The sequence below is a fragment of the Rhynchophorus ferrugineus genome, unplaced genomic scaffold, assembly GCF_030347505.1.
Source record: "Rhynchophorus ferrugineus isolate W39M unplaced genomic scaffold, kcgeb_rfMv2 rfM3, whole genome shotgun sequence".
NCBI classification, from domain to species: domain Eukaryota; kingdom Metazoa; phylum Arthropoda; class Insecta; order Coleoptera; family Curculionidae; genus Rhynchophorus; species Rhynchophorus ferrugineus.
Genome location: NW_027472582.1, coordinates 53,346,433 through 53,359,014, shown reverse-complemented (window position 1 = coordinate 53,359,014; position 12,582 = coordinate 53,346,433). Strand labels below are relative to the sequence as shown.

The following is a 12,582-nucleotide window of genomic DNA, read 5'->3' as shown; positions in this document are numbered from 1 at the left end:
TTTAACATTTTACTTATACCATTCCTATGTTTTAAAGGATAGTTTTAAAACTAGGATATAAAAGTAACGTTTTGTAAAATATAGTTTGAATGTTGTTTCATCTCATTGTTGCAGTTAAAAATTGTTTTGTTTTGCATTTTCAAATGATGATGTTATCATCTCTCGATATTATTATCTATAAGTAAACTATTTTTAATAAATCCTAAACCGAAATGCGATTTATTAAAGAGATGTATTGATTCAATTTCATAAAATGTATAATTTTAACATTTTACTTATACCATTCCTATGTTTTAAAGGATAGTTTTAAAACTAGGATATAAAAGTAACGTTTTGTAAAATATAGTTTGAATGTTGTTTCATCTCATTGTTGCAGTTAAAAATTGTTTTGTTTTGCATTTTCAAATGATGATGTTATCATCTCTCGATATTATTATCTATAAGTAAACTATTTTTAATAAATCCTAAACCGAAATGCGATTTATTAAAGAGATGTATTGATTCAATTTCATAAAATGTATAATTTTAACATTTTACTTATACCATTCCTATGTTTTAAAGGATAGTTTTAAAACTAGGATATAAAAGTAACGTTTTGTAAAATATAGTTTGAATGTTGTTTCATCTCATTGTTGCAGTTAAAAATTGTTTTGTTTTGCATTTTCAAATGATGATGTTATCATCTCTCGATATTATTATCTATAAGTAAACTATTTTTAATAAATCCTAAACCGAAATGCGATTTATTAAAGAGATGTATTGATTCAATTTCATAAAATGTATAATTTTAACATTTTACTTATACCATTCCTATGTTTTAAAGGATAGTTTTAAAACTAGGATATAAAAGTAACGTTTTGTAAAATATAGTTTGAATGTTGTTTCATCTCATTGTTGCAGTTAAAAATTGTTTTGTTTTGCATTTTCAAATGATGATGTTATCATCTCTCGATATTATTATCTATAAGTAAACTATTTTTAATAAATCCTAAACCGAAATGCGATTTATTAAAGAGATGTATTGATTCAATTTCATAAAATGTATAATTTTAACATTTTACTTATACCATTCCTATGTTTTAAAGGATAGTTTTAAAACTAGGATATAAAAGTAACGTTTTGTAAAATATAGTTTGAATGTTGTTTCATCTCATTGTTGCAGTTAAAAATTGTTTTGTTTTGCATTTTCAAATGATGATGTTATCATCTCTCGATATTATTATCTATAAGTAAACTATTTTTAATAAATCCTAAACCGAAATGCGATTTATTAAAGAGATGTATTGATTCAATTTCATAAAATGTATAATTTTAACATTTTACTTATACCATTCCTATGTTTTAAAGGATAGTTTTAAAACTAGGATATAAAAGTAACGTTTTGTAAAATATAGTTTGAATGTTGTTTCATCTCATTGTTGCAGTTAAAAATTGTTTTGTTTTGCATTTTCAAATGATGATGTTATCATCTCTCGATATTATTATCTATAAGTAAACTATTTTTAATAAATCCTAAACCGAAATGCGATTTATTAAAGAGATGTATTGATTCAATTTCATAAAATGTATAATTTTAACATTTTACTTATACCATTCCTATGTTTTAAAGGATAGTTTTAAAACTAGGATATAAAAGTAACGTTTTGTAAAATATAGTTTGAATGTTGTTTCATCTCATTGTTGCAGTTAAAAATTGTTTTGTTTTGCATTTTCAAATGATGATGTTATCATCTCTCGATATTATTATCTATAAGTAAACTATTTTTAATAAATCCTAAACCGAAATGCGATTTATTAAAGAGATGTATTGATTCAATTTCATAAAATGTATAATTTTAACATTTTACTTATACCATTCCTATGTTTTAAAGGATAGTTTTAAAACTAGGATATAAAAGTAACGTTTTGTAAAATATAGTTTGAATGTTGTTTCATCTCATTGTTGCAGTTAAAAATTGTTTTGTTTTGCATTTTCAAATGATGATGTTATCATCTCTCGATATTATTATCTATAAGTAAACTATTTTTAATAAATCCTAAACCGAAATGCGATTTATTAAAGAGATGTATTGATTCAATTTCATAAAATGTATAATTTTAACATTTTACTTATACCATTCCTATGTTTTAAAGGATAGTTTTAAAACTAGGATATAAAAGTAACGTTTTGTAAAATATAGTTTGAATGTTGTTTCATCTCATTGTTGCAGTTAAAAATTGTTTTGTTTTGCATTTCCAAATGATGATGTTATCATCTCTCGATATTATTATCTATAAGTAAACTATTTTTAATAAATCCTAAACCGAAATGCGATTTATTAAAGAGATGTATTGATTCAATTTCATAAAATGTATAATTTTAACATTTTACTTATACCATTCCTATGTTTTAAAGGATAGTTTTAAAACTAGGATATAAAAGTAACGTTTTGTAAAATATAGTTTGAATGTTGTTTCATCTCATTGTTGCAGTTAAAAATTGTTTTGTTTTGCATTTTCAAATGATGATGTTATCATCTCTCGATATTATTATCTATAAGTAAACTATTTTTAATAAATCCCAAACCGAAATGCAATTTATTAAAGAGATGTATTGATTCAATTTCATAAAATGTATAATTTTAACATTTTACTTATACCATTCCTATGTTTTAAAGGATAGTTTTAAAACTAGGATATAAAAGTAACGTTTTGTAAAATATAGTTTGAATGTTGTTTCATCTCATTGTTGCAGTTAAAAATTGTTTTGTTTTGCATTTTCAAATGATGATGTTATCATCTCTCGATATTATTATCTATAAGTAAACTATTTTTAATAAATCCTAAACCGAAATGCGATTTATTAAAGAGATGTATTGATTCAATTTCATAAAATGTATAATTTTAACATTTTACTTATACCATTCCTATGTTTTAAAGGATAGTTTTAAAACTAGGATATAAAAGTAACGTTTTGTAAAATATAGTTTGAATGTTGTTTCATCTCATTGTTGCAGTTAAAAATTGTTTTGTTTTGCATTTCCAAATGATGATGTTATCATCTCTCGATATTATTATCTATAAGTAAACTATTTTTAATAAATCCTAAACCGAAATGCGATTTATTAAAGAGATGTATTGATTCAATTTCATAAAATGTATAATTTTAACATTTTACTTATACCATTCCTATGTTTTAAAGGATAGTTTTAAAACTAGGATATAAAAGTAACGTTTTGTAAAATATAGTTTGAATGTTGTTTCATCTCATTGTTGCAGTTAAAAATTGTTTTGTTTTGCATTTTCAAATGATGATGTTATCATCTCTCGATATTATTATCTATAAGTAAACTATTTTTAATAAATCCCAAACCGAAATGCGATTTATTAAAGAGATGTATTGATTCAATTTCATAAAATGTATAATTTTAACATTTTACTTATACCATTCCTATGTTTTAAAGGATAGTTTTAAAACTAGGATATAAATGTAACGTTTTGTAAAATATAGTTTGAATGTTGTTTCATCTCATTGTTGCAGTTAAAAATTGTTTTGTTTTGCATTTTCAAATGATGATGTTATCATCTCTCGATATTATTATCTATAAGTAAACTATTTTTAATAAATCCTAAACCGAAATGCGATTTATTAAAGAGATGTATTGATTCAATTTCATAAAATGTATAATTTTAACATTTTACTTATACCATTCCTATGTTTTAAAGGATAGTTTTAAAACTAGGATATAAAAGTAACGTTTTGTAAAATATAGTTTGAATGTTGTTTCATCTCATTGTTGCAGTTAAAAATTGTTTTGTTTTGCATTTTCAAATGATGATGTTATCATCTCTCGATATTATTATCTATAAGTAAACTATTTTTAATAAATCCTAAACCGAAATGCGATTTATTAAAGAGATGTATTGATTCAATTTCATAAAATGTATAATTTTAACATTTTACTTATACCATTCCTATGTTTTAAAGGATAGTTTTAAAACTAGGATATAAAAGTAACGTTTTGTAAAATATAGTTTGAATGTTGTTTCATCTCATTGTTGCAGTTAAAAATTGTTTTGTTTTGCATTTTCAAATGATGATGTTATCATCTCTCGATATTATTATCTATAAGTAAACTATTTTTAATAAATCCTAAACCGAAATGCGATTTATTAAAGAGATGTATTGATTCAATTTCATAAAATGTATAATTTTAACATTTTACTTATACCATTCCTATGTTTTAAAGGATAGTTTTAAAACTAGGATATAAAAGTAACGTTTTGTAAAATATAGTTTGAATGTTGTTTCATCTCATTGTTGCAGTTAAAAATTGTTTTGTTTTGCATTTTCAAATGATGATGTTATCATCTCTCGATATTATTATCTATAAGTAAACTATTTTTAATAAATCCTAAACCGAAATGCGATTTATTAAAGAGATGTATTGATTCAATTTCATAAAATGTATAATTTTAACATTTTACTTATACCATTCCTATGTTTTAAAGGATAGTTTTAAAGCTAGGATATAAAAGTAACGTTTTGTAAAATATAGTTTGAATGTTGTTTCATCTCATTGTTGCAGTTAAAAATTGTTTTGTTTTGCATTTCCAAATGATGATGTTATCATCTCTCGATATTATTATCTATAAGTAAACTATTTTTAATAAATCCTAAACCGAAATGCGATTTATTAAAGAGATGTATTGATTCAATTTCATAAAATGTATAATTTTAACATTTTACTTATACCATTCCTATGTTTTAAAGGATAGTTTTAAAACTAGGATATAAAAGTAACGTTTTGTAAAATATAGTTTGAATGTTGTTTCATCTCATTGTTGCAGTTAAAAATTGTTTTGTTTTGCATTTTCAAATGATGATGTTATCATCTCTCGATATTATTATCTATAAGTAAACTATTTTTAATAAATCCCAAACCGAAATGCGATTTATTAAAGAGATGTATTGATTCAATTTCATAAAATGTATAATTTTAACATTTTACTTATACCATTCCTATGTTTTAAAGGATAGTTTTAAAACTAGGATATAAAAGTAACGTTTTGTAAAATATAGTTTGAATGTTGTTTCATCTCATTGTTGCAGTTAAAAATTGTTTTGTTTTGCATTTTCAAATGATGATGTTATCATCTCTCGATATTATTATCTATAAGTAAACTATTTTTAATAAATCCTAAACCGAAATGCGATTTATTAAAGAGATGTATTGATTCAATTTCATAAAATGTATAATTTTAACATTTTACTTATACCATTCCTATGTTTTAAAGGATAGTTTTAAAACTAGGATATAAAAGTAACGTTTTGTAAAATATAGTTTGAATGTTGTTTCATCTCATTGTTGCAGTTAAAAATTGTTTTGTTTTGCATTTCCAAATGATGATGTTATCATCTCTCGATATTATTATCTATAAGTAAACTATTTTTAATAAATCCTAAACCGAAATGCGATTTATTAAAGAGATGTATTGATTCAATTTCATAAAATGTATAATTTTAACATTTTACTTATACCATTCCTATGTTTTAAAGGATAGTTTTAAAACTAGGATATAAAAGTAACGTTTTGTAAAATATAGTTTGAATGTTGTTTCATCTCATTGTTGCAGTTAAAAATTGTTTTGTTTTGCATTTTCAAATGATGATGTTATCATCTCTCGATATTATTATCTATAAGTAAACTATTTTTAATAAATCCCAAACCGAAATGCGATTTATTAAAGAGATGTATTGATTCAATTTCATAAAATGTATAATTTTAACATTTTACTTATACCATTCCTATGTTTTAAAGGATAGTTTTAAAACTAGGATATAAAAGTAACGTGTTGTAAAATATAGTTTGAATGTTGTTTCATCTCATTGTTGCAGTTAAAAATTGTTTTGTTTTGCATTTTCAAATGATGATGTTATCATCTCTCGATATTATTATCTATAAGTAAACTATTTTTAATAAATCCCAAACCGAAATGCGATTTATTAAAGAGATGTATTGATTCAATTTCATAAAATGTATAATTTTAACATTTTACTTATACCATTCCTATGTTTTAAAGGATAGTTTTAAAACTAGGATATAAAAGTAACGTTTTGTAAAATATAGTTTGAATGTTGTTTCATCTCATTGTTGCAGTTAAAAATTGTTTTGTTTTGCATTTTCAAATGATGATGTTATCATCTCTCGATATTATTATCTATAAGTAAACTATTTTTAATAAATCCTAAACCGAAATGCGATTTATTAAAGAGATGTATTGATTCAATTTCATAAAATGTATAATTTTAACATTTTACTTATACCATTCCTATGTTTTAAAGGATAGTTTTAAAACTAGGATATAAAAGTAACGTTTTGTAAAATATAGTTTGAATGTTGTTTCATCTCATTGTTGCAGTTAAAAATTGTTTTGTTTTGCATTTTCAAATGATGATGTTATCATCTCTCGATATTATTATCTATAAGTAAACTATTTTTAATAAATCCTAAACCGAAATGCGATTTATTAAAGAGATGTATTGATTCAATTTTATAAAATGTATAATTTTAACATTTTACTTATACCATTCCTATGTTTTAAAGGATAGTTTTAAAACTAGGATATAAAAGTAACGTTTTGTAAAATATAGTTTGAATGTTGTTTCATCTCATTGTTGCAGTTAAAAATTGTTTTGTTTTGCATTTTCAAATGATGATGTTATCATCTCTCGATATTATTATCTATAAGTAAACTATTTTTAATAAATCCTAAACCGAAATGCGATTTATTAAAGAGATGTATTGATTCAATTTCATAAAATGTATAATTTTAACATTTTACTTATACCATTCCTATGTTTTAAAGGATAGTTTTAAAACTAGGATATAAAAGTAACGTTTTGTAAAATATAGTTTGAATGTTGTTTCATCTCATTGTTGCAGTTAAAAATTGTTTTGTTTTGCATTTTCAAATGATGATGTTATCATCTCTCGATATTATTATCTATAAGTAAACTATTTTTAATAAATCCTAAACCGAAATGCGATTTATTAAAGAGATGTATTGATTCAATTTCATAAAATGTATAATTTTAACATTTTACTTATACCATTCCTATGTTATTACTATTATTCTTAGAAACATTCTTTAATTTAAATTCAAAAGATTTAATGTTTAAAAAGACTTAAAAATATTTAAAAATAGCTAATATAACTCCAAAATAAAAGGAAAAAGTAGACGGCTGAAAGTGTATGATGATATTTATGAACTATATGACATCTCATATCATATGAAGAAAATAGCAAAAATCTTGAATGAAAAGCTTTGAATAACTTGAAAATGAGGTTTCTATTTTCTGAGAAAAAATTTTGATATAAGGCATGGAGTTATTTGTGCAACATTATAGCAATAGACAAACCTGGATAGCTTTCGCATGTTCTACAATATTGGGTTTATACTTATAGTTATTACAATTTTATCCGAAATATGCTATAGAATGTTCTTGTCTAACAATCGTGTTTGCATTGTACTTTCAATATATTTACTTGTACTTCCTATTTCATGTTACAACGAATACACAAACAAAATATATTTTTTATATATAAATAGACAAAATATTTCCATATGTCAACAATTTTCTCTATATAATATTTGCGAAAATCCTGTTCTTAAATCAACTATATTTCATACATTAAATGTTTCGTAGTAAATCTGCGGAAGATATTTCCCATACACCTCGGTATTATCATATAAAATTAATATTAAGTATATTAATTATTTCGTTTAATTAATATTCCATTACTGTGTAATTTTATGCAATATATAAACATTATGAATTATGCAGTGGGTTGTTTATTAATATTAAGAATTAACATAAGTAAGAGTGTAAAATATTTTCGGTATATTAATTGAAAAACAGAGGACCACAAATTATTTTCATATTATGTATTTTCATGAATATGTAATAACGTATGGGAAATTAAACATTAAATGTAAATACGGTCTTAAATATGAAACTATGTTATGATTAAACTTAACAGGTCGACCGTTATGCTAAAATAAACGTCGAGTCAGATTTTATTTGAATATTGTTCGTGATCGAACGAAAAATCTACAACTCTATTTTTACCCAATGTCACCCTACACGACATAATCGGGCGGATTTCACCTGGTTGACATTTATTATTTCCAAATAGTGGTATCGCAAATCGTATTTGGGATTTATGGGTGGTCAAAAAGGCAATTTTTTGTGCATAATAACTGGCCATTTTGTCGTTTTAGCCTCCATCAAATATGACGGTTTTATAAATGGCGAATCATAAACCACGAAATTGTGAACTAGTTTTCAATGTTTCAATGTGGACGAGTTAAGCATATTAATATGTAGAAAGCGTTACAAGGTATTTATATTTATAAATATTTATTTCTATATCTAGTTAAATTTGGTAATTCAACTATTTAGGATAAGAAATTAATTATTTTCAGTCAGAAATATGATGTCACATGATAATTTTAATTATTCAATTTCAGTTTCAAATAATTTTTATAACATTTTTGCGTATACAATATAGCCCCGTTTACAGCCGTGTTGACATTTATCTCTCACGAGTGATATTTTCAGCCATTATCTTTATTATTATTTTATTTTAAAAACTGCTAAAAATAGACTGCTCAACAAGTTTTATGTTGAGATTTTACCGTACCTCCCTTCTTAACTGTCATTTAAAAGTGATAATTTTGGTAATAATAACAAGGAAGGCCACACATAGTTCAGGGAATGTCTCAAAGAAAAGAAAACGTGTACACGGATTGGTTATTAATCATGTATAAACCTAGCGAAACTACGACTGCGGGTTCTATAAACATCAATAGATTGATATATTTGAATAAATAAATTTCCACAAAACATAGAATGGGAACTTAAATGGTTTCCGCCGTAATCATATTCTAAATGTGCATCTTGGTCATTAGAGGACCGGAGGTAAAGATATGACATACTTCTTTTTTCTTTTAATTTGAAATTTACGAGACATATATATTATAAGACATCTTAGGTAAAATTTGCTTCTTTTCTATTTTTGTGTATAATTTCAAAGAAATTTGTTGTTATGACGCTATTTTCGTAATATTTAAGGTAAATATTATTTGTCTAAATGCAAAAACATAATAAGCGTGAAAATAAGAAATAAGTTCTAAGATGTGAAAGTAAAATTAATTATTTTCTAAAGGATTCTGCTTTAGCGAAGGAATAATGTTAAAAACTACTTAAATCTTCCAAATGATCCATATCAATCAAGATACAATTCCTAATTGAAAGTAATTCATTAAAATCTAAATTTATAATCATTCTCAGATCATTTCCCTTAACGTATCGAAAAGGAAAATAAGACAAGTTGAATATTGGAGCCAGCAGTTGCTCAGCCACAGCAAAATATTGAAAAAGAATTAGAAACAAGTACAAATATAATTTTTTTTTCAAAGGAAGTAAATTGAGACATTCGAAAACCAAAAATTATAATATATATGTCTCGACAGATGCTTTTGAAACAAATGAATCTGTGACTTCAATTTCATGCTGACGAGAATATTTATAAAAATATATTATATATATTTTTATGATTCTGCTATATTTTTATATTAAATGTTTAAATCATTTAAATGTTATTTACGGGTACCAGGAACCTATTTTAATTTGTTTGTGTGGCAAGTTATCTTTAAATTATTGTATTTGTTAAAAAAGTATGTAATTATGTATGTAAATTAATTTAATTGTATGATGGTAATTTTTTTAAAACGATTGCGTACAACATCCTGGTCAAAGCCAGTGTAATAAGAAAAATAATAATTAAGTGAAGCTTGTACTGGTGGGTGAAAAAAATAAATAAGATTTCAAAGGTAAAAATTACTATATTCAGTAAATTCAAATATCGTTTTGTAAATTCAAAAATTTTTAAGTATATTTTGGACCAAGGATTTTTTAGAAAAGCGTCCTCACGGGATTTCGATGAACAAAATGTGGCTACAACTTTATACATGGGAGATCGCATTCTGTGTCTGTTTATTCTAGTCTAGTAAGGGACGTGAAATATAGATTATCGGAGCTTGAGTGTGAAATTCCCGAGTATTCAGTGTATTGATCTAGATTGGTGCGTTTTGAGTGTTATTTTTTCAGATTTGTATGAAGTGATAATGCGTTAATAAGAAATCGCTCATATATCGTGGTAAGAAGATTATAGGTCCGCATTTAATTTTTTAATTTTTTTTACTGCTGCTAACAAAAGACCAGAAAAGAGAACAACGGAAATGTATTAAGTAACAAAATAATGCAGGCCAATAATAATTATAATAAAAATAATAATAGCCCAAAAATATCTGGAGATTTATTTTTTATCGATATAACAAGTTGAAGCTTGAGTCTACCTTATCAATTTATTATTGGGTTTCACTTAACCTAAGTCAATATCTAAACGTTATGAATATTAATTGAGCGTAACGGAAAATTAATTTACCTGTGGCTGTGGGCAAGACTAGAGACCCTGCTCGCTCGAGATGAAGAAGCCATCGGCGACCTCGGGGCTAGTTGAAGGCTGTGATAATCGCTCTCCAAATTATAATCTAAAATATAGTCTGTGTCCAAGCTGTCGTCCCCTATACTGGTCAATTGTCTCGCTTGGGAATATAATATTTGAGCCTTCGCAATGCCATCCTTCCAACCCTGCAAAAATAAATTACAGTAATACATGATATTGAAATATATTTCATACTAGCCCTAAAATTTTTAGTGGTGTTAAAAATGGAGAAGATATAGATATTAAAACTCATTAGAACATTAAAGCACCAGTAAACATAAAATTATTCCTGCTTTTTTATTTATCTTCATTATACTGCGTAGTTCAGGAAATGAATATCTAATTTAGTAAGGAAATGTTTCCATATCGAAAGTTACGTATTATTTAATGATGTATGTATTCCTTGTATTCCTCAAAACTAATTATTCACTAGAAGCACATAATTTCATATACTCGCTATTTAAAGTGATAAAATATTCATACCGTTATTATACAAAATCGACAAAATGTAGTTCGTAAAAGCTTTCAGCTTGTTATCGATTTTAAAACGTAAAGAAATTAAATATTGATGTTAAATGAAATTTTTTGAATACTAATTTAATATATAAAACAAATAATATAAAAACGAGTACTATACTAGTATACTGAAAATTAGTAATACATGTTAACCAGATATTACAGAATTATTTAATAATAAAATATGCTATAAATTTTAACTAAAATTGTTTAAACTACCTCAAGTAAAGACTTTGATTAAAATAATGGGTCGTGCAAAATTAACTTCCTCTATTGTCATGTTTTTTTAAATGAAATTATTCGTATAACGTACGTATTCATATAAAAGTTTTGATCAACCATGTTTGCCACTTTTTCTGTGATTGTGGATCTTCTGATCTTCTTTTTGAGTAAACAACTGAGCCAACTTTACATCAAAGAGACTTTTAGATAGGCATAGAACAGAACAAATAGTAGTTTGATGAGTTAATATATGATGATCAATTGGATGAAGAATCAAAACTTCCCAGTCAATCTCTTCTTATTGATCCATTTTAGTCGTTTTTTGACCACGTACTACAATCGTAAGAGTTTAATTAACGGTTAGGATATGTTCGAGCATGATGAACCTTTCTATTGTCACCAATCACTTTTTACTTCATCCTTTAGGTTCCCATTTGTGAAATTTCTCCAGGCTTCGGTCATAATCTTTTTTTGTACATTATTATTGTACATGATCAATTTTAATCACCCGTAACCATTAGTTTCAGCAAAGGGTCGAATTTGTTTTATTTCAACAGCGATTAACAATGGAAACTCTATTTTCGACTTATTAAGTCTTTGCCATCCCTTTTATTGCAAATGGTTCAGATTTGTTTTACGATGAATTTTTAGTTTCGTATCAATGTGGTAATATGAAATATGCTGATAGCCTGACGTGTTTATGTGTTTCATTAACTTTTTCAACATCTTCTTTGTTTTTAACACAACATTTCCATATCGAAAACGAGACAATTACTAGTGCTATTAAATATATTTGATTTTAAAGCCATGTATTACGAAAAATAAAAATTGCTTACCGTCGGCCTTAATTAGAATCAAGTAAAGCACAACATTGGTAGAACTAGTTCGGTACGCAGTTTAAGAAGAGCTGCTATTTTTCCTGGTTTTCAGGGATTTTTAGAATTCAATTTTGACAAAATGTCTCACATGCTGGGATTTTTATGGCATTTATATATGGATGGAATAGATATTATAGATATTTATAGACAAAATATTATCAACACCTTGCGATTGCTGAAATGCAATGTGTTGGCGATACTGCTTCAGGATAAATAATGCGACGAGTTTGTATTGCTCAGTTTACATGTTAATTCTTGTACGTTATATTTCAGTGTGTTAGTCGTTTTTGAGAAGCACAAAGAATATAGAACGCTATATTCTAAAAATATAGTGCAACAATCATAAAACCTGGACACTTGAAATGATTGAAAGAACGTATTGTTTCGATGAATCATCATTTATATTACTTCCT

The 12,582-nt window shown here is 25.2% G+C and overlaps 1 protein-coding gene across 4 annotated transcripts in view; it reads right to left on the bottom strand.

Moving 5' to 3' along the window:
• Positions 1-12,582, bottom strand: part of LOC143193589 (uncharacterized) — a 397,105-nt gene that overhangs the window by 43,949 nt on the left and 340,574 nt on the right. For all 4 annotated transcript variants that reach the window (XM_076399903.1, XM_076399905.1, XM_076399904.1 and 1 more), the window contains one exon: positions 10,494-10,699. In XM_076399903.1, the coding sequence (XP_076256018.1) occupies positions 10,494-10,699 (206 nt within the window). The remainder of the gene's footprint in view (positions 1-10,493; positions 10,700-12,582) is intronic.